A 23597-nucleotide genomic window follows, 5' to 3' on the forward strand; every position below is an offset into this window, starting at 1 on the left:
AGGGGACGGAGACGCAGAGTTGGGGACGAGCCACGGGGACGGCTTTATTGCTGCCGAGGAGGGGACGGGGAGGATGCTGCAGCCGGACCCCCATCGTCCCCCCTGGTCCTGGGGATTTTGGGGGGGACGGGGGACGGGGGACCCTGCCCCCCCAGCACCCCCCCAGCCGAGCTCCCCGCAGCAGGGTAGGGGATTGGGTCCAGCCGATGCTCCAAGCCCCCCAGCATCCATCCGGCACGGCTATTCCCAGGCATTGGGCGCAAAGGCGAAGGGGCACAGCTTGTACCCGGCGCCCACGTAAAACTTATTCTGAAACTCCACCCTGCCGAGGAGAGGGGCCGGTGAGGAGCGACACTGAGGGGGGTCGGTCACCCCGTCCCACCAGCGCCCCCCTCATCCGGGCTTACCAGTGCAAGCGCAGGGCGTGGAGGAAGGCAGAGAGCCCCTCCATCACCAGCAGGATGGCCACGGTCAGCACAGCGAAGGCGGCGAAGACGGGCACCAGCACCACGCCGCCCACGTAGTTCAGCCGCACGAAGCCGTTGCGCATCACCATGGTCCACAGGACCTCCGACAGCTCTGGAGATCGGGGGGGGGGGGGGGGGGGAGCGTGAGGCTCTGCCTGGCGCCGGGGGGCATACGGGGGGGGGCCGGGGGTACTCACGGGCATGGGCCAGGCTGAGCGCCCAGAGCCGCAGGTAGGACGCGGTGTTGGAGACGCAGCCCAGGCAGTACTCGATGGTGTGGATCGCCTGGTGCATGAAGATCTCAGCGAAGTCCAAGTGCTGTGGGGAAAGAGGGGACACGGGACGTCAGCGGGGTGGGAGGGCACGACCACCCCCACCCCACCGCCCGAGCTTGCCGGGCCAGCAACCCTCACCTTGGCGTCGGGGCCGTGCCCCCCGCTCTCCACATCCTCCTTGGTGGCGTTGACAGAGCTGCCGGCCTCCTGCCCCTCCAGCAGTGGCTCCTGCTCCTCCGTGGTCACCAGCTGCACGGGGACGGCACCGACAGTGAGACCCCACCGCGTTCCCCTGGCCGAGCCCCCCCCACCGTGACCCCAGCCTTACCGCAGGGCGGCCCGTCCTTGGTGCGCGTTGCTGGCAGCACAGGTAGAGCGGCGTCCCCAGGAGCAGGACTGGCACCGACGCCAGCGCCAGCACCACCAGCACGGTCTGCACCGGCACCTGCGGCACAGGAGCACCATTTCGGGGTCCCCTCCAGCACCAGCTACCCGAGCTGAGAACGGCCCTGCTCGTGACACAGGGGGGACCCCCTCCTCAACCACACCAGCCCCTGCAGGGCTCCCCACTGGTCCCAGCTTGGGCAAGGAGAATGGTGGGCGCGGGGTCCCCCCCTGCATCTTGGTGGGGTGCTACCTGCCCCCGGTAGAGCGGGAGGTTGCCAGCGTTGGAGGTGAAGAGGAACATGTCGATGAAGTGGATGAGGATGCTGGGGGCCACCAGGGAGTCAGCGGCGCTGAATTTGACCCACTTGTAGAAGATGAGGAAGACGAGGTAGCCGAAAAGAGCCAGGAGGAAAACCATCTCGGGCAGGAGCTCCAGCACCAACCGGTGCCGCTGCTGGAAATGCCTGGGCAGGGGGACATCAGCCACTCTCAGCCTGGCATGGCGCACCCTCGCGTGTCCTGGGCTCCCACCCAGATGTAGGGGTACAGGACCCCACTCACCCACCCCGACCCGGGTGAGTCCAGCCCCGGTCTCCTTAGCACGACCACGGGTGGCCAGAGCTCGTGGGCACAGCCACGGGGACTCACACGTGGTTGAAGACCCCCAGCAGGACGCCGAAGCCCATGTGCACGATGCCCAGAACCACGGACATCTTCATCTTGAAGGAGTTGAGGAAGTTGAGGTGGTTGGTGGCCAAGCTCCAGATCTGTCGTGGAGGACAAGGTGGGTGAGACTCTGGGCCAGCCCACCGAGGGTCCCACCCCATCCTCTCCTCCATGGGACACTCACTGGGTCGATCCCGAAAGGATAGGGCCCTTGGAAGACGCCAGTGACGTTGGGGTCCAGGGTGAGGGACGGATGGGTGGCGAGGTAGGCAGAGCTGTGGGCAGAGTGAGGGGGTGTCAGCGCAGGCAGGGACCCGGGCAAGCTTCACAGGGGGGTTGGGAGTCCCACCTCCAGGAGGAGTGGTTGGCCATGGTGGCCACGCTCCAGGCGGAGGGGAAGATGACGGTGGCTTTGCTGAAGCACTCATTGTAGATGAAGCCGGTGTAGATGGAGAAGGCCCCCATGAGCAGGATGAGGTAGCGCCCCTCGAAGAACGTCAGCCAGATCTGGTGGGGGCAAACGCGACTCCCACGTCCCACACCACCTCCCTTGCCCCACGCCGTCCCCCTCCCACACCACCAACCCTGCCCCATACTGTCCCTGTCCCACACCAGCAGCCCCATCCCGTACCACCAACCCCATCCCACGCCTCCCAGCCTGGCCCCCCGCCACGTCCCCCTCACCTCGTTGCTGGCCTGCCGCAGGCTGGGGCTGTTCTCGTACAGCACCATCCAGAGAGCAAAGAGGAACATGAGCAGCCCGTGCCCCACGTCCCCAAACATGATGGCGAAGATGAAGGGGAAGGTGATGATGGCGTAGGGCGCTGCGGGGGGCACAAGGGACCACGTCACACGGGGCCCCCCTGCCTCAGCCCTGAGCTGTGGCAGGGGGCTGGGGGGGCCTTACCGGGGTTCACCTCCTGGTAGCTGGCCACCCCGTAGGCGTCCACGATGCTCTGGAAGCCGGCAGTGAACTTGTTGGTGCGGATGAGGGTGGGGGGGCTTTCCGAGGTGGGGATGCGCTGCACGAAGCACTCCACGCTCGAGCCGCTCTTGTACTGCGGGTAAAGCGCCCGGCGCCTGACCCACGGCAACCCCCTGCCCGGGCACCCCCTCCACCGTGGCCAGAGGAGACGGGGACACCGAGCAACCCCAGCACGAGGACATGGGGACACCGAGCAAATTCGGGCATGAGGACACGGGGACACCGAGCAACCCACCGATCCCTGGCGCAGGGCGTCCTGCACTTGGGTGAGGTCCCGCACGGGGCACCAGACCTCGGCGATGAGGCACTTCTCGGTGACATCGAAGCTGCACTGGTTGAGGATGAGGTAGATGGCCTTCATCTTCTGCACCTGCACCCGCCAGGTGGGCAGCGCCAGCACCACCTTGTCCAGCACCTGCGCCAGGTACTGCTCCGTCTCCTCCAGCACCTGCAGGCACCCAGCACGGGTCAGGGACCGGGGAGGGGCGTCCTGGCGCGGCCCCCCAGTCCTCCCTGTGGTGCCCAGCTCACCACGCTGAGGTCCTGGATCTGGTTGTGCAGCCCGCTCATGGTGTCCGCCCGGCTGGCCTCGCTCTCTGGGTAGGGGTACGTGTGGCAGTGGAAGCTGGGACAGACGGACGCCGACGTGTTGGGGGGTGCCAGGGCTCCCCGGGGGCACCACTCCCCCCCACCGTGGGGAGTCCAAAGCAGTTTTGCTAAATAAACCTCTGCGTGGCCGGACACATGGTGCAGGGCCACTGGCTCACCAGTCCGAGATCTTGCGGATCTTCTGCCCGATCTGCTCGCCCCAGTAGGAGATGAGGAAGATGACCCAGGTGATGCTCTCACCCTGGGGACGGCATAGCCCAAGTCAGCCCCAGTTGTCCCGGCCCCCCTTCCCTGCCAGCCCCCAGCCCAGTGCCCCGCTCACCGTGGCCAGGTCTTCCATGGGCTCGGGCATCTCCACGAAGCTGGCCACCAGGTAGCCACGGCAGGCGCGCCACAGCAGCCGCTCGAAGGCGTTCACTCGCCATGGGTGAATGACGCCAGCCACGAAGCTGCAGGGACACGGCGGGGGCTCTGGGATGGGCACGGCTCTGCTGCTGCCCCTGCCCCACGGTTCCCCCCCAGACCTCATCCTACAGCTACGCCCCACGGCCATACCACTGCCCCGTGGCCCATCTGCAACCCTCACCCTATACCGTTACCCACTTTTCCTGCCCCATAGCCACACCGTTGCCGCATGGCTCATCTCCAACCCTTATCCTACAGCCGTCCCAGGTGCCCCACGGCCACGCCGCTACTTCGTGGCTCATCTCCAACCCTTATCCTACAGCCGTGGCCATTGACCACTGCCCCACGGCTCACCTTCAACCCTTATCCCGCAGCTTTCCCAGCTGCCCCACGGCCGTGCCGTTGCCCCACGGCCCGTCTGCAACCCTTACCCTGTACCCTTACCAGCTGTCCCTGCCCCATGGCTGTGCCGTTGCCCCACAGACCGTCTCCAACCCTTACCCTACAGCCGTCCCCACTGCCCCACAACCACGCCACTGCCCACGACCCCTCTCCAACCCCCGTCCCACACGCCAGCCATCACTTACTTGATCTTGCGGTCAAGGTGCTGGTGCAGGGAAGGGTCGAGGACGGGCTCACGCTCGGAGAGCGCCCGGGGCCGCGGCGGGGAGCCCAGGGGGGCCTGCGACGATGGCGAGCAAAAAGTTGAAGCTGCGGGGCAAAGGGCGGCACCCCCGGGATGGCGGGTCCCCGTTCCCCCCACCCCAGGACCCACCGGCAAACTGGTGAAGCGCTGGCCCTCACGTAGGACGTGGAGGTACTGGCGCAGCTCCCGCAGGCGCCCGCGCAGGGAGGCCCGGTTGCGGCTGACCTCCCGCAGCTCCTGCGCCAGCTGCTCCGACTGCTCCTGCACCCGCAGAGCCTCCCGCGCCAGCGGCGCCCGCGGGTTCTCGGGACACGGCTCCAGCACCCGCCCAGCACCCCGTAGCTCCTGATGCAGGAAGGCTGCGAGAACCGTGGTCAGATGTGGGGGGGGCATCAACCCACCCCTGAGCAGCCCCCCCCCACCTCCTCTTCCTCCACCCCGAGTCAGCCCCCGCGTCCCCCCCGGCACTCACTGAAGGTCTTCTCCATCTCCTCGCAGCGCCGCACCTCGCCCACGAAGCGCCGCTGGAAGGCACTCACTTTGGGGTTCAGCTGCCAGGGTTGGGGGGGGGACACACGGTCAAGGCACAGTCCCTTCAGGAGTCGGGGGTCGAGCGTCCCGGGGGGTGCCGGGCAGCCCCAGCACCCCTGGCCCAGCACCCTGCCATAGCCCCCAGTATGCAGGGCACCCCAAGCCCCCCCCGCACACACCCCCTGCACCCACAGCACCCCAAACCCACCACACCAAACCCACAGCACCCACAGCACCCAACCAGACCAACCCCTGCCTGCACCCAAGGGACCCCAAGCCACCTACTTCAAACCCCCTGCACCCAGGGCACCCCAAACCACCCACTCCAACCCCACTGCACCCGACCCCTGCACCCATGGCACCCCATCCCACCCAGACCAACCCCCCTGCACCCAGGGACACCCCAAACCCACCCAGACCAACCCCCCTGCACCCAGGGGCACCCCAACCCTGCTGCATCTAACCCCTACACCCAGGGCACCCCAAACCCCCTGCACCCAGGGCACCTCAAACCACCTACCCCAAACCCCCTGCACCCCACAACACTCAAACCCACCCAGACCAAGCCCACCTGCACCTGGGGGCACCCAAACCCACCCCCTTGCACCCAGGGCACCCCAATCCACCTGTACCCACCCCGTGCACCCAGGGGCACCCAAACCCACCCCCTGCACCTGGGGGCACCCCAAACTCACCCACCTCAACCCCCTGCATCCAGGGAACCCCAAACCCACCCACCCCAACCCCGCTGTACCCACGGGCACCTCAAACCACCCACCCCAACCCCCCTGCACCCCACAACACCCAAACCCACTCAGACCAAGCCCACCTGCACCCGGGGGCACCCAAACCCACCCAAACCCACCCCCTTGTACCCAGGGCACCCCCATCCACCTGTACCGACCCCGTACACCCAGGGGCACCCAAACCCACCCAGACCCAGCCCCTTGCACCCAGGGCACCCCCATCCACCTGCACCCACCCCCTGCACCCTAAACCCACCCAAACCCACCCCCTTGCACCCAGGGCACCCCCATCCACCTGCACCCACCCCCTGCACCCTAAACCCACCCAAACCCACCCCCTTGCACCCAGGGCACCCCCATCCACCTGCACCCACCCCCTTGCACCCAGGCCACCACCATCCACCTGCACCCACCCCCTGCACCCTAAACCCACCCAAACCCACCCCCTTGCACCCAGGCCACCACCATCCACCTGCACCCACCCCCTGCACCCTAAACCCACCCAAACCCACCCCCTTGCACCCAGGGCACCCCCATCCACCTGCACCCACCCCCTTGCACCCAGGCCACCACCATCCACCTGCACCCACCCCCTGCACCCTAAACCCACCCAAACCCACCCCCTTGCACCCAGGGCACCCCCATCCACCTGCACCCACCCCCTTGCACCCAGGCCACCACCATCCACCTGCACCCACCCCCTGCACCCTAAACCCACCCAAACCCACCCCCTTGCACCCAGGCCACCACCATCCACCTGCACCCACCCCCTGCACCCTAAACCCACCCCCTTGCACCCAGGCCACCCCCATCCACCTGCACCCACCCCCTGCACCCTAAACCCACCCAAACCCACCCCCTTGCACCCAGGGCACCCCCATCCACCTGCACCCACCCCCTTGCACCCAGGCCACCACCATCCACCTGCACCCACCCCCTGCACCCTAAACCCACCCAAACCCACCCCCTTGCACCCAGGCCACCCCCATCCACCTGCACCCACCCCCTGCACTCTAAACCCACCCCCTTGTACCCAGGGGCACCTCGACCTACCTGCACCCACCTCCTACACCCAAACCCCTCCCCAAACCCCCCCAACCCCCCCATCCCTACGTACGTCCCTGAACTCCAGCAGCCCCCGCTCGCCCAGCTCGCTGACGCAGCTGTAGGCCGAGGCCGACTGGAGGAAGAGCTGGGCCAGGCAGACCTCCTCGCTGCGGAACAGGGACCCCATGGTGGCCCCCCCACGGGGGGGGACACCCCGCTCCGGCCCTGGGGTGCGGAGGAGTGAGGGCACCCGCCTGGGGGGGGGGGCACAGAGAGGGACGGGGTGAGGATGGCAGCAGGGCTTTTTTTGGGGGGGGGGGTGTCTGGCTGGGGGGTCCCAGGGGGGTGCAGGGTCCCGGGGGGGGGCTGCAGCGGCGGAGCCGGGCTGTCCCCGCAGCCGTGGCCAGGGGGGAAGTGACCCGCCCCGGTCACACGCGGCTTTTCCCAGCCCTGGGCTTGCAAAATACTTTCCAGTCGTCCCCCCCCCCGCCACTCCACACCCCCCCCACCCCGTTCAGCTGCATCTGAGTCAGGGCCACCGCATCCTCCCCCGCCTCGATGCCCGGCGGGGAAGGGGGGGTGCGGGCAGGCTGCCCCGGACCTTCCCCCCCCCCCCCCCAGTTTTCCTCCGTGGGTGCTGCCCCCCCGCCCCGTACCCGGGATGGCGGGGCCGGCCGGGCTCCGGCACTTCCTCTTCCCCAGGAAGGACCCGGCCGCGGGGAGGGACCGGCTCCGTCCGGCCCCAACGACAGGGGGAACCCCCCGCCCCGCTTCTCCCGGCTCACACCGCATCCCACCGGGAAGAAAGACACCCGGACTTCCCCACCCAAACACCCCCACGGGGCCGGGATCCCTCCGGACATCTCCCCCCCCCCGCCCCGCCATTCCCCGAGGAGCACAGAAATGGAACCCCCCCCCCCCGAGCTCCCTAACACCCCCCCCAGCACTGCCCCTTGCTCCCCGTGTGCCCCCCCCAACCAGCCTTACCCCCACAGCCTCCACATCCCCTCCCCATCCCACACCTTTCCCCCCCCCGGCGATGCACCCCACATTCCCTGTGCCCCCACCCCGACGTGGGTGACGGCATCCCCAGGACCCCTGTCCCCCTCCCCGAGATGCAACCACGCACCCCCGGGCCCCCCCCCGCCCGGGCTGTATGCGCCCAGGGGGGCTCAACCCCTCCCCTGCCCCAGCGCTAGAAAAGAAGAGAGACGGAGAAAGCCAGAGCTCCGGGTTAGGAAGGGGCTGGTGCCCCCAGTGCAGATGGGGGTGGCAGAACCCACCCCGGACCCTTTATTAGGGGAGTGGGAAGGAGACGTGGCGGCGCCCGGCCGTCACCGGTACAGGTAATCGGCCTGGATGTTGGCCGCGATCTCAGCCTCCCACTTGTCGCCGTTGTTGAGCAGCTTCTCCTTGTTGTAGAGCAGCTCCTCGTGCGTCTCCGTCGAGAACTCGAAGTTGGGGCCCTGCCAGGATGAGAGAGATTCGCCCTCAAGGCTCATCGGACCCCCACCATCCTGGTTGGGGGGTCTCTCTACCCCACGCCTCCGTGTGTCCCCCCCGCCTCAGCTCACCTCCACGATGGCGTCCACGGGACAGGCCTCCTGGCAGAACCCGCAGTAGATGCACTTGGTCATGTCGATGTCGTAGCGGGTGGTACGGCGGCTGCCGTCAGCTCGGGGCTCGGCCTCGATGGTGATCGCCTGCCGTGGGTTGGGGGGACAAATACAAACGCCATCAGCTCCCGCTTTAGGGGAACACGCCGTCCCCGGGAGCTAGCGGGAGGAGGATGAGGGTGGACAAAGGCTGACCTGTGCCGGGCAGACAGCCTCGCAGAGCTTGCAGGCGATACACCTCTCCTCCCCCGAGGGGTAGCGGCGCAGGGCATGCTCCCCACGGAAGCGTGGGCTCAGCGGGCCCTTCTCGAAGGGATAGTTAATGGTGGCCGGCTCCCGGAAAAGGTAGCTCAGCGTCATGGCCAGGCCTGGAAAACAGAGAGGGAAGGGTTAGGGCACGCTTGCGGGGGGGCTGGCACCCCGCAGAACGGACCGGGGGCCGCGCATGGGAAGGCTGAGAGGGGTTTGTTCCACCCATGGAAGCATCCAACCAGCTCCGGGACTCGCCTCGGAAGAGCTCCGTCCACAGCAGGGTTTGGGCAGCCCGGTCAGTGATGGATCGCATGTCCATGGCAGGCTCCTGGACGTTGACGTACTCTGCGGGGAGAAGGAAGCTGTGCCCACCCTGTGAGGAAGGGGTGCGAGGGGGAGGCAGCCCCAGGGTGGGAGGGGAAGGGACGGGGATGGGAGGAGGCTACGCGCCCCTACTCACTGTAGGAGTCCCTGGGGCCGGTGGTGCTGAGCGGGCGCAGGTAGCCCAAGGGGGCTGGTGGGCCTGTGGGAATGGGAGAGAGAAGGGTCAGGGGTGGGTTTTGGGTCAGGGAGAGGGGGGTGAGGAGGAGCCCGGCGCAGCCCTCACCTGTGCGGGCAGCCCGGTACAGCAAACGCAGCGTCGCCATGTCCGGTCCTGCTGCGGGCAGAGGGGCTCGGCCTGATGCTCGCTGCTGGCCCTTGGGTGCTGGGCCAGCAAGTGGCTGGGGGGGGGACACGGCCCCCCCACACTTCCCACAAAGGACCCAAGAGTCCTGAACCCCCAACCCTCTACCAGAAGAGACCCGGACCCCCCAGGACCCCTCCTCCCGCAAGGGATCCAGGTATCCTCTCTCCCTGCAAGGCACCGAGGTATCCTACCCCCCCACCTCCCACAAAGGACCCAGGTGCCCCAACATCTCCCCCCCCACCAAGGGACCCAGGTGTCCTGCAGCCCCCCCCCCCACCACCTCCCCAAAGGGACACAGGCGTCCTCCCCCCACCCCCCCAAGGGACCCAGGCGTCCTCCCCCACCCCCCAAGAGCCCCAGGTGTGTCGTGTCCTCCCCCCCACCCCCCAAACAGACCCAGATATCCTGTTAACCCCCCCCACTTCCCACAATGGACCCGGGTGTCCCCCCCAAGGGACCCGGCCGTCCTGGTTCCCCCACACACCCCACCCGAGGGACTCATGCAGCCTCCCCCACCCCAGAGAACCCCAAAGCCCCCCCCCGGCCCCAGAAAGGCCCCAGGCGCCTCAATATGTGTGTCCCCGGAGGTGGGGGGGGGGTCACAAGCATCTGGGCCGCCCCTTCTCCCCCAAGCAGGATCTGGGGGCCACGACAAGCCACCACAGGCCACCACAACCCTCCCCGGCCCGGCTCACCTCCCCCAAGGACCCAGGCGTCCTGACCCCTGGCCCGCCCCCCTCCAAAACGCAGTGCGCATGCGCGAAGGGGAGCGACGCAAGCGTAGAGCGGCGCCGGGGGTCACGGGGCGGGCCGCCGAGCTGGGGGCGGGGCCTGGAATGGGGTGGGCGGGGCCTGGAATGGGGAGTGGGCGGGGTCTGGGGCGGGCGGGGTGTGGAGGGGTGGGCGGGGCCTGGAGGGGTGGACGGGGGCTGGAGGGGGCGGGGCAGGTGGTGCCAGACTCGTTTCTCATTGGCTGGAGGCCTCTGGGGAAGGGAGCGGGGGCGGGGAGAAGATAGGGAAGGGGGAGCTCAGTGGATTGGGCGGCGCGGCGATTGGCCCGGTGTGAGGCGGAGGGGCGGGTCCGAAACGTAGGCGGAAGCGGAAGCGGAAAGGGGTGTTTATGATGGCGGCGGCGGGGCTCAGAGGAGGAGGCAGGTGGCCCGGCGCTTGGTCTCGGTGGCGGCGCGGAGCAGCGGGAGGCGGTGCGGGGCGTAGGGTGGGTAACGCGGGGTGTTGAGGCTCTCCCGGCCGGCCCCACGAAGCAGCGCGGACCGCTGGTGCGAGAAGGTTTCGAAGCTGGAACGACCGTGGTAACGGCCTAGGCCGCTCTGCCCTGCGGGAACAGCGCGCTTCAGAGCCCGGTACCGGCCCGGGGAACCGGTGCTGGGCATAGGGACAGGGGAATTCAGGGCAGGAACCGGGACTCTATGGGCAGGAACGGCGGGCACCGGGGAAGGGGCTCAGCACCCAGCTCTGACCCCCGGCACAGCCTCTGGGGGCGAGAGGGTCGGCACCGGTACCAGGCACGGCCCTGGGGGTCCCAGGAGGCACCGCGTAAGGGTTCAGGACCAGCCCCAGGGCAGCAGGGACCTGCTCTGGGTAGGGGGTGGTGGGTGATGGTAGAGCTGGAAGGGTTCTGGGCAGAATTCCCCCGGGAGCAGGCAGGACCCTGCCGGCGCTGGGTTCAGCAGGCTGGGGGGGTTCCCACAGCACCCCATTCCTGCGAATAGGCATACCGATGCCACCGAAGGGCAGGGAGGGGATCGTCATGTGCATGATGGTGTCGTTGGCACAGAAGCCGCCGCTGCTTGTCCGTTCCAGCACCCGTTTCACCACCTGTGGGGTGAGGGCAGAGGGGTGCTGAGCACCCAACAGGCACCCCTTGGCTGCCCCCTCCCTGCTGCCTGGGGTACACCAGGACACGTACAGCTGGGGATGTGGGAGCTCCCTCCTCCCGTGAGCAGGGATGAGGCCAAAGGAGCTGCCGTGACTGGGGAGCGTGCCTGTGGCTATCCAGACGGCCACAGCAGGATGCGACCCATGCTGAGAGGGATGCTGCTCCCAGCCCAGCTCCGTACCTCCTTGCGGGAGGAGAAGACATAGAGGACCAACGGCCGCTCTCGGGCATTGATGAAAGCAATGGCATCGTCCACACTGGCCACCGTGAGGATGGGCAGGATGGGCCCAAAGATTTCCTCCTGCATGACGGGGTCGTCCTGCTGCACCTCCACCAGCACCGTGGGGGCTGTGGGGAGAGAGCTGAGGCTGGGCTGCCTGGCTGGGTGTCGTGGACCGCATCTAGTGGGACCCCCACCCTGCAATTCTCCCCTCCCGCCAGCGGTACGCCCCGGTCCCTCACCGATGTAGCGCTCCTCTGCGTCTGTCTGTCCTCCAATGGCTGTGTGCCCGCTGTGCAGCAGTGCCTGCACGCGCTGGAACTGCCTGTCCCCCACGATGCGGCCAAAGTCGGGGGACTCCCGAGGGTTGGGGCCGTAAAACTCGGTGATGACCTCGCGCAGGGCGGGCAGCAGCTTCTCCTGCATTTCTGCACTGCACAGCACATAGTCGGGTGCCACGCAGGTCTGCCCCGCGTTGAAAAAGCGGCCCCAGGCCACCCGCCGGGCCACGTTCTGCACATCGCAGGAGTCAGACACGTAGCAGGGGTTCTTGCCCCCCAGCTCCAGCGTCACGGGCGTCAGGTGCTTGGCAGCGGCTGTCATCACGATCCTCCCCACGGAGGAGCTGCCTGTGGGCAGGGGGAGCAGCGTGAGCCCAGCGTGGTCAAGGCCTCCCAACAGATCCACGCTAGGCTTGTTGGGGCAGCCCCACGCCTGTCTCCCTGCATTGAAGAGAGGGATGGGACTGGAGTGTCCCTGTGGGATGTACCGGTAAAAAAAATATAGTCGAACTTATTCTCCAGCAGTCTGGTGGTCTCCTCCACACCAGCGGTCACCACGGCAAAGCAGTCCTGTGACACAGTGAGGAGGTGGGGAGCGGGGTACCAGAGGCGGGCAGGAGCAGGGTGATGTGGGGGGGACATGGTTTGGCCAAGCAGGTTGGGGACACAGAGGGGCAGGTGTCCCTGGAGAGGGAGGTGGCTGCAGCCGAGGGCACTCCTACCTCATCCAGGTACCTGGGCAGCGTCTCGGCCACTAATCTTTCCACGTTCCTGGTGATTTCAGAGGGTTTCATGACAACGCAGTTACCTGCAGGACAGGAGCTCCCTCCTGGTAAGGACCTCGCTCTCAGCGGAAAACTTGCCGCCTCCCCCCCCCCGCCATGCAGCCCCACCACCATCACCCCATTCTCACCCCAGGGAGGACACAGGACACCCCCCAGTGAGATTTTGGTACCCCGCAGCATGGCAGGGACGCAGCCCAGCCTCACCAGCAGCGATGGCCCCGATGAGGGGCACCAGGAGGAGGTTGATGGGGTAGTTCCAGGGCCCAATGATGAGCACCACCCCGTAGGGGTCCTTGCGAATGAAGGCTGAGTCCAGTTGCGTTGCCTGTGGAGGAAAGGATGGTGTGAGGGACGCCTGCCTCCCATCCCCTGCGTCCCCGACCAGCTGCTGCCCCATACCCAGTTCTTCTCCACATGCTTGTCCTTCATCCAGGCACCCAGGTTGTTGAGCGTGTGGTTGAGCTCGCTCCTGCAAATGGAGAGCTCGGAGACCTCCACTTCAAAGGGCGGCTGGGGACACACAGGAGGTACTCGTGGCCACCGCTGCGGGTACAGCCCTGTGGCCACCCCAGGATGGTTGTCCTCACAGAGGTCAGCACAGAGTCTCCTGGCAGGACGTGACTGCTGGGGCAGACACCCCCAGGGACACCCTGTGGCCTTGCAGTGGCAAGAATGGGTGGCTCAGCCACCCCTCCAGCATGCCACCTGCATCGCGACATGCTGCCTGGCCCCATGCCACCCCACACCAGCAGTAGGAGGTTGTGGTTTTAGATGTGGATTTGGTGTCTCAAGAGCTTCAGCTGCACCAGATGCGGCTCCAGAGGTGGGGTTGGGAACAAGGGCCCCCCGTTGCTCTCGGTGGAGGCTTCCCTAGAGCTAATTCATCCCATTTCAGTGCAGCCAGAGAGGGTTACTGTATGGTTCCCCCCACCAGGGGCATCCCCAGAGCTGAAGATAACTACAAAAAAAACAAAGGCCACCGCTCCCTGGGTGCAGTGGGCTCACCCTGGCCAGCAGCCAAGCATGCACCCAGCTGTTTGCCACTACCCTGCAGTGGGATGGGGGGAGACTCGGAAGAGCAAAAGCAAGAAAACTTGGGTAGAAATACAGTTTTATAAAGGAAGGAAGGGGCGGGGGGGGGGGGGAAATACCAAGTGACGGAAAGGGAAGCAGTCCCCACCAGCTGCCCTGGCCGTGATGCTCTCACCTTGCGCATGTCTGCGGCGGTGGCCTCCAGGATGTCCTGCTTCTTCTCATCCAAGAAGCGTCCCAGAGCCTCCAGCTGAGCCAGGCGGTACTCCGTGGGCCGCGTCTTCCCCGAGAGCCAGGCTGCCCGCAGGCGGCTCACCAGCTCCGCATGGGGACTCATCCTGAGGGGAGGCTCTGAGCACCACCCTGCTGATACGGAACTACCGCTTGCCTTGGGTCAGACGTGGCCTGACCGCAGGGAAAAATCCCAGAGCGTGGGCTGGGTGACGCAGCTGACTAGTCAGTGGACAAAGCCATCGCCTTCCCTTCTGCTCTCGGAGAGCGGGGTCGGCCCAGCCAGGAGGGGGACCCCTTTCCCCAGCACAGCCAGCCCCCCAAGCTGGGGAATGGAGCAGTATTGGTGAAGGAACAGCCTGGCGTGTCCCTCTGCTCCCCAGGAACTATGCACCATGCTGGGTGGGACTTGTCCGACAGAGTTTTTTTCCTGAGAAGCAGTGGGCTGGGTTTGATTTGGTTTCTCCGTTTTCAAAGCACGGGGTGGGGGTAGTGGAGCCGGAGGAGAGGAGGAGCAGCTGGACTGGAGGAACGGAGCCCAGAAACCCACTGGGTTGGAGCCAAAGCAACCAGGACAGAGCAGAGAGGGGCTCCAGAGGACAGCACACCCCAAAACGCTGCAGGAGAAGCCCCCCCAACCCCGCTGGCGCCTTACCTGTTCCTCTCCTCTGGGTTCAGCTGCCTGTGCTCGCTGAAAGGTCTGTGTCTGGTATTTCCAGCCCCGTGGGAGATAAGGGAGGGTGTGAATTGCAGGGCACGGGGCGGAGAAAACTTGAGACTATCCCAGCTCAAGGGTTTGGGAGGAGAATGTTGGTGTGGACCTTCTTGGGGCGGGAGGGGGGAGGAGTCCCCAAGGAGGGACACGGGCAGCAGGAGGTGACCACCGGCATCCCCCCCGGAGCACCCCACCAGACTTTCCACCCCTCTGCTGTGGAGGGGCCAGCAGCAATGGGGCAGGAGGCTGCTGGCATCGGGTATGGTTGGAACTCATAGAGCTGGCGAGGGAGATGTGGGGCACAGGGACTCCCTGTGGGGCTCTGCCCCCAACTCCTAGCAGGGTTCACCCTCCCACTGGTCCCAGCCCTCCCCAGTTCTCTCCCTCCTCTAGGCCAGTGTCTCCATCCCGTGCCCTGATTGATGGGTTGGTGGGCAGGCAGGGAGGCAGAAGGGAAGTACGCAGGAGGTCATCGGTTGCAAGGAAATGCCTTTTCATTGCACGTGGTTGCAAAGAAATGCTTTTTCATTGCAGGTGGTTGCGAAGAAACACCTTTTCATGGCATGTAGTTGCAAGGAAACGCCTTTGCGTTGCAGTGGCTGCAAGGAAACACCTCTTCGTTGCACATAATTGCAAGGAAATGCCTTTGCGTTGCAGGTGGCTGCAAAGACCACCGTGACCAACAGCAGGAGATATCACGGTGGCAGCGGGGGACCCTCAGAGCAGGGTGCAGGCATCCTTGCGCTTCACCTCGGAGGCAACCCGGACGATTCCCAGCTTCTGCTGGCTGTAGGGCGGGTAGCGCAGGGCATTAAGAGCCTCCCGGCCCATGTTGCGGTGCAGGCAGCCGCGGTGGTGGGTGAAGGTGTCGAAGGTGAACTTGCCATGGTGCATCCCCAGGCCGCTGTCTCCTGCAACACAGAGAACAGGTCCCCAGCTGTGGGCTGGATCTGACCTTTTTTGATCACGAAACCTTGGCTGGTGCCGGAGTGACTGGGAAGGGCGTCACTGGCTATGTACGTGGTGTTGGAGCGGGCAGCAGCAATGAGATGCTCCCGCCCGACGAGCTTCCCTACGGCAGGGATACCCTCCAAAACACATCCCCTCCGTGCTGGCTCCAGCCCTGCTGCCAGCAAGGCTCCAGGAGTGGAGAGGGGTGGTTTTGGTGAGGATGTGACCCATCTGCAAGAACGGGTGAAGGGACTGTTGGGAGGTGAAAGCTGGCTGGCCAGGAGGAAGCAGGGAAAGCCAGGCAGGCTGGCAAAAAATAAGGAATTCCAGCTGTGTGCTGATAACTGATGTGATGAAATTCTGTGAGTCAGCCTGAGCCAGTCTATCTTCCTGATAAAATGCAAATCCTGGTAAAGCAGATAAGTTATGTTTGGTGTCTCACAAGTCAGCAGCCCCAGCACAGAGAAGGGTCACTAGATGGCTCTTGGCCAGCTGAGCAGCTGATTCTTGGGAGGAGAATAGGAGCTGGTTGCGCATGGTAGTGAAGATCATCTGATCAAAAGTGGGTGTCTGCATTAGCTAGACTCATTCCTCTCCGAGGGAAGAGAGGAGCGCTTCTGGACATGTTTTTTAAGCCTGAGTAGACATCCAGAACAGGCCAGAAGAAATACAGCCCCAAAGTGCTGTTTCTGTCCATGAGCTGTGAAATGCCATGTCACCGGGGTGTCGTAGTGACTAAAAGTTTCCCTGGATTCACGGAGAGGCTGGGTAAGTATGTGGAGTCCAGCACCCTTTACCAAACACGTGGGACTCCTCTGGCTTAGTAAATCATTTGAGCTGGAAACAGATGGAGCCTGGAAGACCTTCAGGAAGAAGTATCGTACATGCGTGCCCTGTTCTTACTCATCCATCTGCATAGGGTTGTGGTGGAAGAATGCAGAACTAGACACAGGTTTGTTCTGAAGCCTTTAAAAGAACTAAAGGATTGTTTTCCAGCTGATGCTCTGGATAGAAAACATCCCATGGGAGCTCAAAATCACATAGATCAACTGGAACATGAGAGCTACATAACTTATAGCTGATAATCATTTCCTTGCTTCACGTTGCAGGGAATCCTTGCATGATTGCCTGAATTAATCAAGTATAAAGCTAAAACCACTGCCTGGTGGCCAGTGTAGATGCGGAATAGACTGCAATACTGCAGTCTATATAAATAGATTGGCCTTAAAAATATCACCTTTGGGTGATTTGTTAGTCCTGAGGTGGGATGATGGCAAATGCTTGTAAAGCTTTTAACCCTTAAGGTATCTCTACTAGGCTGTGATTTGGATCCCCTGCTGTTTACTCCTTAACAGTTTTATGCAATATAGGTCTTCAGGAGTTTATATAAAGGAATGTGTGTGCATTGGGAATTCAGAGGAAATTGTGCTGTCTTCAGATGTGGAGTCCAAAATGGACATCCATGAAAAACTGAAATTCTGAGTTCCTGAAAACTGTGGATAAGTGACAATTTCCAAGTTTTCTCCTGCAGAGAAAAGGGGTAGCGCAGCAGCAGGATGGGTGTGAGAGGCTGGCTGCCGGCACCCTACAGTGGCACTGCATGTGGAAAGGAAGGTCTAGAGATGTTTCTGTGGTGGCCACGTTCAAAATTCCCTACCTTTTAAACATGAGTGTTCCACATGTGTTCAGCAGAAACAGGGCTGCAAAGCCCAAGAGCTCAGCCCTGGCGCAGCGAAGCAAAGCACTTCTGGTGGGGTCCTACCTGGTGCAGAAGGATTTCCCTGCAGACCATTGAGCCCTCTGGACCTGGACTCCCCCCAAGACCCTTCCTCACCACGGCCAGCATGGCTTAGGCACCAGGGGTAGGATCACGCCTGGCTCATGTTGGCCAGGGGCAGGCAGGTTGGGGGATTTGGACCTACCGATCCCACCGAAGGGCAGCGAGGTCAACGTCACGTGCATCAGGGTGTCGTTGCCACAGAAGCCACCGCTGCTTGTCCGCTCCAGCACCTGGTTCACCACCTGGGAGGGAAGCAGAGAAGGTGGACATGGGTCTCACACCCTGTTCCCGCAGCTCCAGCTGCAATCCTTCCCCCACAACCAGGGCTGTCTGCTCTAAGGAAAAATTTTTGGAGCGTGAACAGGGCTGTATACAACTGCCAAGGAGCATGAGGCAAGCGTAGCCCTGGCTTCCCACAGCCTGTACACTATACCTTGTCATCAGAGGAGAAGGCATACACAACCAGCGGCCTCTCACGGCTATTGATAAAGTCAATGGCTTCATCCATGTTGGCCACAATGACGATGGGCAAGATGGGGCCGAAGACTTCCTCATGCATGATAGGATCAGAGGGCTGCACATCCACCAGCACCGTGGGAGCTGCAGAAAAGAAACCCGAAGGCATCAGCCATGCACAGAGGTTGGAGATGACACCTTGGTCCTCTCCCCAAGACCCATACCTCCTTTAAGATAGGATGCCTCACCAAGATCCCCAATTCCCGTGCAAACCTTCCCTAAATTTCACTTCCATCTAGAACCTCCCCTCCAGTTGTGAGACCCTCTCCAAAATCCAAGCCCACTTGATACAAGGATGAAGACTTATGTGAAGTTCATGCCCTCACCGACATAGCGCTCCTTCTCGTCCGTCTGTCCTCCGATGACCACACGCCCGCTGCGCAGCAGGGTCTGCAGCCGCTGGAACTGCTTGTCCCCCACGATGCGGCCAAAGTCGGGGGACTCCTGAGGGTTGGGGCCGTAAAACTCGGTGATGACCTTACGCAGAGCAGGCAGCAGCTTCTCCTGCATCTCCACACTGCACAGCACGTAGTTGGGTGCCACGCAGGTCTGCCCCGTGTTAACAAAGCGGCCCCAGGCCACCCGCCGGGCCACGTTCTGCACGTCGCAGGAGTCGGACACGTAGCAGGGGTTCTTGCCCCCCAGCTCCAGCGTCACGGGCGTCAGGTGCTTGGCAGCAGCTGTCATCACGATCCTCCCCACAGCGGGGCTGCCTGTGGGCCAGGAAAAGAGGCATGACGGTGAGGATCCCACCATGCTACAGCACAACCTGTGGCCTTGGCCATATGAGGACCCAGGGCCACGGAAGACATGTCAAGTCCCACTCCTGTCCTGCACCCACCTTGAGTGTGCAGCACAGGGCTGATCCCTCACCTCCAGCACCCTCTCCACCTCCACCGTGGCATCCCCCAGCTCAGCCATTACAAAACCCAGTTATGGCTCTTCGATCCTCAGACATGTTGGTGGCAGATCCTGCACTGGATCCTGACACCAGATTCCCAACACAATGAGCCCTGCCACCTTGGAGCCACAGCGGGGTGTACGGTGGGAACCCCTCTCTTTTCTTTATTGTACAAAACCCATTGTACTCTGCTCTGGCCCACAGGACATACCGGTGAAGAAGATGTAGTCGAACTTGTTCTCCAGCAGTCTGGTGGTCTCCTCCACACCGGCGGTCACCACAGTAAAGCAGTCCTGCAACGTAAGAGGAGGGGTCACCCACTGCCAGCATCCACTGTGTCCCCATCCCCACCAGCAGCATCCTGGGCTGCTGGGCATGTGGACACTAGCTGAGCGTGGAGGAAGGAGGTACGGCAGCACCTGAAACCAGGGGTGGCGTGGTGCTGGTGCGTGCAAGGCAGGCACGGTGCTGGGAGGGCACAAGGCACAGCAATGCGTGTGCAGGGGCTGGGAACACCCCAGCCATGAGACAGGGACAGGGAGAGCTTCTTACCTTGTCCAGGTAGCTGGGCAGCCCTTCAGCCATGAGTGTCTGGCTGTTCTTGGTTATCTCTGAGGGTTTGATGATGACACAGTTACCTGGGGGGAGAGAGACGGGATGTCAGAGCAGTGACATGGTGACAGCCAGCCCTTCTGGCACCCCAGCCTGAGAACAAGGTGTCCTCGCTGGTGCCCAGCACTGCCTGGATCCTCCGGGCCAGGAGGGAGGTTCGGCTCACCGGCAGCGATGGCCCCGATGAGGGGCACCATGAGGAGGTGGATGGGACAGTTCCAGGGCCCGATGATGAGTACCACCCCATACGGGTCCTTGCGGATGAAGGCTGAGTCCAGGCTGGTCACCTGCAGGACACCCACCACGTCAGGAGTGCTTTCTTGAACCACCGTCTCCATGCCCACGTCCCATCCATCTCTGCCTGGCAGCTGGGTCCTTCCCCCCATCCTCTACCTCATCTTCCCCCTTACCAGACTCTTGTCCACGTGCTCGTCCTTCATCCAGTGGGACAGGTTGTTCAGGGTCTCATGGAGCTCATTCTTGCAGAGGAGGATCTCGGAGAATTCAGATTCAAAGAACGGCTGGGGACAGAGCACCCTATGTGTCAGCTCCGCATGTGCTGCGATCCCTACCCTGCATGGTTTTTTTACCCAAAATTTGAGGACCCAAGCCCTTCATGTCCCGTGGTGGATGCACACTTTGTTCTCACCCCCAAGCTGCACAGCACAGCCTGCCATGGGGAGGGGGCCAGCCCCACCACATCTGCGGGGTGGGGTGTTGGTAAGCTCCAAAATCCTGTCGCAATATCACCAGGCTTGTCCTGTTGACAGTCACCTGCCTGCGGCCGGGCTTTCTCTGCTGGGAGCTCAGTTGAGGTTCAGGAAAATTAAGTGTTTGGGGAGGAGAGGGGTCTGTGAAGGCAGTGGTGGTGTTTGGGGGAAGAAAGGGCTGGTCTGGCTATTGAATCCTGTTTGGTCTGGAGACAAGAGCATCCCGAGTCACAATCCCTTTTTCTATCAATCACATGTGTTTTCATACCCAAACAAAACAAGTTGATGGACTCCAGCAGGATGGGCTATTTTTTCATGACCTGCCAGAGAGCAACTCAGGTAAGAGTCTTCAAGGGTTTAACCAAATAAATAAAAGCTCAGAAGAGATCCGGGTGCAAATCCCACCACCACCCTGCTTTGCCTGGCTTTGGCTTTCCCGCTGTGGACGTGTCACCGGCATGGGAATAGTGCCGGTGCTGAGGTCCGGCTCTGCCAGCAGCTCCTCACCATCGATCAACAGGGGACCCGTTGATATTTGTCCTACAGTTGGGTTTCTTCTTACACAGGGGTAAGGTGGAAGGTGAAGGTGGATAGGGAGTGGTGGGGAAGTGGCAGGTTTGAAGGATAAAACCAGCCAGTCCTGGGGGGTATCCACCACCCAGGTGTCAAGATTTGGGAGGAAATATGGGAGAAAAGGGAATACCCAGATTTTGGAGCCTGTTTGAGCAGGTTTTTTTGGCAGAGTGAGCTGAGAAAGCAGGGAGGAGATCCACCACCAAGCCTAGGAAGGAGGGAGAGCAGGAAGGAAAAGCTTCCAGAGGTTGTCCTCAGCAGGGCGGGAGGAGGGACAGTCATGCAGAGAGGGAGCCCGAAGGGTGGAGGAGTTTGGGAGCAGTGCAGGCATGTGGCTCAGCATGACATCAGGAGGAGAAGCAAGATGAAGGAAGAGGCTGGACTGCCCATCCAGGGAGAGAGAAAGCAGCACGAGGAGACCGATGTGTTGGATGTCTCTTCCGAGGAAAAGGGAACCTCAGGAAAATGAGGAAGCACAACTGACACTAACAATAGCTACCAGCCCCTGCAGTGGGGATCTGGGTGAGCGGGATGTCTCGGGTGGGCTGGAGCAGCTGGGCTTGTGCCAGGGGATGTGGCCCAAGCCGGAGCAGATCCCTGCACGGGGCTTTCCATGATGAGGCCAGAAAAGACCAAGCCTGGTACTTCACTGTAGAGTAGAAGAAAGAAGAAGCAGAGACCCAGTGACCAGGGAGGATATTGCAGGAGGTGTCCGACATGTCCCTGAGAAGAGACTGGACAAACCGCAGGCAGAAGGATGCTCTGACTCCCTTGTGTGACAGCACAAACCGCTCTCTTGGTAAGGGAGCAGCAGTAGATGTTTGGGTATCTTGTTTTTCCTTTCATAGGAGTGGTGGCCCCAGGGGCAGCTTACATTGCCGGGTGGCCAGTGCTGCCCGCAGTGCCACGGCAGCAAGTGTGGAGCACGCACACAGCTCACTGTGGACAGGAGGCAGTGTTGCTGGCTTCCAAAAGTATTTGGAAGTACCATGTGTATTTGCCCTGTTTCTGAGCATTCTTCAGTGACCCTGCCACAGCCCTGGCCACCAGCTGCTGGGCACCACACGAGCTGCAAGCACCGCACCGGCCAGACCTGACCGGAGACGCTCCGCACCAGGCAGGGAAGGGAAGGTGGTCCAAGGGAGCATCTGCCCAGGACCAAGTCAGTGCTGGCAGCACTTCCCAAAGCCCGCGTTGGAGGCTTCCCAATGCAGGTGGGTGTCAGGGTCCCACCCAGATCAGGAAAGGAGAAGCACAAAGGGTGCTGAAGCAAATGGGAAGCGAGGTGAAATGCAGCACACCTTTCCCTAATGGGATCAAGCATTACTCCAGGTCTCCTCTCAGCACAAGAGCTGGCTGCTTAAAAATAGGAAAAATGATGCGGATGCCGTCGATCCGGACTGCGGTAAGGATGGGGAGGGTGTCCAAAGGGAAGTTGTGAACTAGGATGGAGAACAACAGATGATGAGCCCTGTGTGGTGCGTGAGGCTCTGGCTGTGGGTGAATGAGCTGTACCAAAGGGGGAACTATTGGGGGGGGGGGGGGGCTGGAGCTCTTTGAGGACTTATGGAGACGCAGGGGATGGGTCTGCTCTGCCTCTGCCTTTGGTGACCACGACAGAGGTGGGAGAGAGGGAGCAAAGAGGCAGGGGACGATGCAAAGCTGGGGGGTCCAGGCTCTGAGACCTGCAGCCTGGGTGAGCACCGAGAGAGGGGAGGGGACAACATTTGGTGGAAAGCCCAAGGCAGGGAGCACACAGAGGGGGGTGACAGGAATTGGGGATGGATGTGCCCAGAAAAGAGGTAAACTGAGGCTGATGGGTTTCGAATGGCTAATTATGTCTGGGCACTCCCCACAGCCCCGCTCTGTCCACACTGGGGACAGGGACGAGCTCTGGGGTAGGTGGGCTGGGATGTGCTCCAGCTCGGTCTCTCCTTTGCTGCCTCCATCAACATCCACTGGCTCCAAGCCCGGGGCAGAGCCCAACACGGGGCTGGAGCACCGAATGGGTGGGAAGGCTCCACCAGGGCATCACATCAACCCTCTGCGTGACGGCAGGAGCCAGCAGGGCTGCAGGCAGCCCCTCGGCTCCTCCAGCCACTGGATCCCCCGGTTGCTGGCTCCCTCTCACCTTGCGCATGTCTGCGGTGGTGGCCTCCAGGATGTCCTGCTGCTTCTCATCCAAGAAGCGTCCCAGAGCCTCCAGCTGAGCCACGCGGTACTCCATGGGCCGCGTCTTCCCCGAGAGCCAGGCTGCCCGCAGGCGGCTCACCAGCTCCGCATAGGGGTTCCCACTGTGGGGATGGGGATGTCAGAGGGATCCCATCGCCATCCCTGTCCCAGCCCCTCATGGTCCCAGTGATGAGAGAGAGGAGCTCCACATCACCCCAGCCCAGCATCAAAGCGGAGCCCTGAGGAGAGGGCAGAGCATCCGGACACCTCCTGCCTCCCCCCTGTCCCGGCCACACGCTCCCACCTCATGGCATCGCCGTTATCCTCGGGGGCTTTCCCAGCCCCGCTGCCAGGGGGCTGCTCCCCGGAGGGCTCGGTGGGCTGCTGCATGCCGGGTTGCAGGAAGACGCTGCTGATCTCCACAGTCCCAAGGGACTGGCACAGTGCACGTTACACCAAGGTTGCCCGCAGACTGGGCAGGCTCCCGGCAGCCTCGCACTGTTTGGGCTGCAAACCACAGGTTCCCCACCCCAGCTAACAGGGTGTTTTACCCAGAGGAGGTGGCCTCAGCAAGCCTGGCCAGCACACCAGCACTGCAGCCAGGATCCTGCTGAGCCCTGGGGCTGCCCTTGGGGCTGCCCGTGGGGCAGGCAGGATGCAGGCAGGGTGCAGGCAGGCAGCCACCCCAGTCCCTGGTACAGCTCGCTCCCCCGGAGGAGGGAGGCTGCCGGCTTTCTGCTCTGCCACTTGGCTGCCTGCCCTGCTGCACATCACCGCTGCCTCCACTCCAGCCCAAACCACTTGGGATGCAAAACGCGCCCCAAATCCAGCCCAGGGCACCTCAGTGCCATGCAGGCACCGGGCACAGGGTGATGGGAGGTGGATGCAACCCTAACGGGGT

At 63.1% G+C, this 23597-nt stretch overlaps 4 protein-coding genes across 8 annotated transcripts; all 4 read right to left on the minus strand.

Annotated features, from left to right (window-relative positions):
• Positions 1–25: 25 nt before the first annotated feature.
• On the minus strand, positions 26–7525 carry TCIRG1 (T cell immune regulator 1, ATPase H+ transporting V0 subunit a3). Its single transcript, XM_069804270.1, has 20 exons — positions 7421–7525; positions 6835–7018; positions 4913–4991; positions 4570–4799; positions 4382–4476; positions 3712–3838; positions 3548–3630; positions 3312–3405; positions 3016–3228; positions 2703–2853; positions 2480–2619; positions 2145–2302; positions 1980–2070; positions 1778–1896; positions 1380–1593; positions 1071–1187; positions 881–991; positions 665–785; positions 408–579; positions 26–322 (listed from the first exon to the last, which is right to left on the minus strand). Exons 2-20 carry the CDS (start codon positions 6949–6951, stop codon positions 241–243), a joined length of 2514 nt encoding a protein of 837 aa, XP_069660371.1. The 5' UTR covers positions 6952–7018; positions 7421–7525; the 3' UTR covers positions 26–240.
• A 467-nt stretch (positions 7526–7992) lies between these two features.
• Positions 7993–10105, minus strand: NDUFS8 (NADH:ubiquinone oxidoreductase core subunit S8). 2 transcript variants are annotated; one of them, XM_069804320.1, is made up of 7 exons: positions 10016–10105; positions 9240–9287; positions 9093–9155; positions 8888–8977; positions 8576–8748; positions 8339–8467; positions 7993–8230 (listed from the first exon to the last, which is right to left on the minus strand). In XM_069804320.1, exons 2-7 carry the CDS (start codon positions 9277–9279, stop codon positions 8099–8101), a joined length of 627 nt encoding a protein of 208 aa, XP_069660421.1. In that variant the 5' UTR covers positions 9280–9287; positions 10016–10105; the 3' UTR covers positions 7993–8098. The 2 variants fall into 2 exon arrangements, with proteins under 2 accessions (XP_069660421.1, XP_069660422.1); XM_069804321.1 differs by having other exon boundaries at positions 9240–9290; positions 10016–10086.
• Positions 10106–10222: 117 nt separating this feature from the next.
• LOC138689383 (aldehyde dehydrogenase family 3 member B1-like) lies at positions 10223–13889 on the minus strand. 4 transcript variants are annotated; one of them, XM_069804290.1, is made up of 9 exons: positions 13711–13889; positions 12903–13013; positions 12708–12828; positions 12441–12526; positions 12207–12288; positions 11680–12066; positions 11399–11565; positions 11057–11156; positions 10421–10653 (listed from the first exon to the last, which is right to left on the minus strand). In XM_069804290.1, the coding sequence occupies exons 1-9, from the start codon at positions 13870–13872 to the stop codon at positions 10460–10462; spliced, it is 1410 nt and encodes a 469-aa protein (XP_069660391.1). In that variant the 5' UTR covers positions 13873–13889; the 3' UTR covers positions 10421–10459. The 4 variants fall into 4 exon arrangements, with proteins under 4 accessions (XP_069660390.1, XP_069660392.1, XP_069660391.1 ...); XM_069804289.1 differs by lacking the exon at positions 11399–11565 and having other exon boundaries at positions 10223–10653; XM_069804292.1 differs by lacking the exon at positions 12903–13013 and having other exon boundaries at positions 13711–13872.
• A 1064-nt stretch (positions 13890–14953) lies between these two features.
• On the minus strand, positions 14954–23402 carry LOC104323460 (aldehyde dehydrogenase family 3 member B1-like). Its single transcript, XM_069804288.1, has 10 exons — positions 23001–23402; positions 22656–22818; positions 19652–19762; positions 19408–19528; positions 19182–19267; positions 18841–18922; positions 18055–18441; positions 17646–17812; positions 17355–17454; positions 14954–15392 (listed from the first exon to the last, which is right to left on the minus strand). The coding sequence occupies exons 1-10, from the start codon at positions 23084–23086 to the stop codon at positions 15199–15201; spliced, it is 1497 nt and encodes a 498-aa protein (XP_069660389.1). The 5' UTR covers positions 23087–23402; the 3' UTR covers positions 14954–15198.
• Positions 23403–23597: the final 195 nt, after the last annotated feature.

This window comes from Haliaeetus albicilla, chromosome 16 (genome assembly GCF_947461875.1).
Source record: "Haliaeetus albicilla chromosome 16, bHalAlb1.1, whole genome shotgun sequence".
Lineage (NCBI taxonomy): Eukaryota > Metazoa > Chordata > Aves > Accipitriformes > Accipitridae > Haliaeetus > Haliaeetus albicilla.

What these genes read in the sequence shown, in the direction of transcription:
- TCIRG1 (XM_069804270.1), bottom strand. Translation starts at nt 6,951, where the DNA reads ATGGGGTCCCTGTTCCGCAGCGAGGAGGTCTGCCTGGCCCAGCTCTTC. An exon ending in TGCGGCAGGCCAGCAACGAG is followed by an intron (nt 2,303 to 2,479) that starts GTGAGGGGGACG and finishes TGCCCCCACCAG; the next exon opens with ATCTGGCTGACGTTCTTCGA. An exon ending in GCTCAGCCTGGCCCATGCCC is followed by an intron (nt 580 to 664) that starts GTGAGTACCCCC and finishes CCCGATCTCCAG; the next exon opens with AGCTGTCGGAGGTCCTGTGG.
- NDUFS8 (XM_069804320.1), bottom strand. Translation starts at nt 9,279, where the DNA reads ATGGCGACGCTGCGTTTGCTGTACCGGGCTGCCCGCACAG. An exon ending in CGGCCCCAGGGACTCCTACA is followed by an intron (nt 8,978 to 9,092) that starts GTGAGTAGGGGC and finishes TTCTCCCCGCAG; the next exon opens with AGTACGTCAACGTCCAGGAG. An exon ending in CCGTGGACGCCATCGTGGAG is followed by an intron (nt 8,231 to 8,338) that starts GTGAGCTGAGGC and finishes TCATCCTGGCAG; the next exon opens with GGCCCCAACTTCGAGTTCTC.
- LOC138689383 (XM_069804289.1), bottom strand. Translation starts at nt 13,872, where the DNA reads ATGAGTCCCCATGCGGAGCTGGTGAGCCGCCTGCGGGCAGCCTGGCTC. An exon ending in CCGCCGCAGACATGCGCAAG is followed by an intron (nt 13,014 to 13,710) that starts GTGAGAGCATCA and finishes GTGTGTCCCCAG; the next exon opens with CCGCCCTTTGAAGTGGAGGT. An exon ending in AGCATGTGGAGAAGAACTGG is followed by an intron (nt 12,829 to 12,902) that starts GTATGGGGCAGC and finishes TTTCCTCCACAG; the next exon opens with GCAACGCAACTGGACTCAGC.
- LOC104323460 (XM_069804288.1), bottom strand. Translation starts at nt 23,086, where the DNA reads ATGCAGCAGCCCACCGAGCCCTCCGGGGAGCAGCCCCCTGGCAGCGGG. An exon ending in CGACTACATCTTCTTCACCG is followed by an intron (nt 18,442 to 18,840) that starts GTATGTCCTGTG and finishes CCTGGCCCACAG; the next exon opens with GCAGCCCCGCTGTGGGGAGG. An exon ending in CCTTCTCCTCTGATGACAAG is followed by an intron (nt 17,455 to 17,645) that starts GTATAGTGTACA and finishes CTTCCCTCCCAG; the next exon opens with GTGGTGAACCAGGTGCTGGA.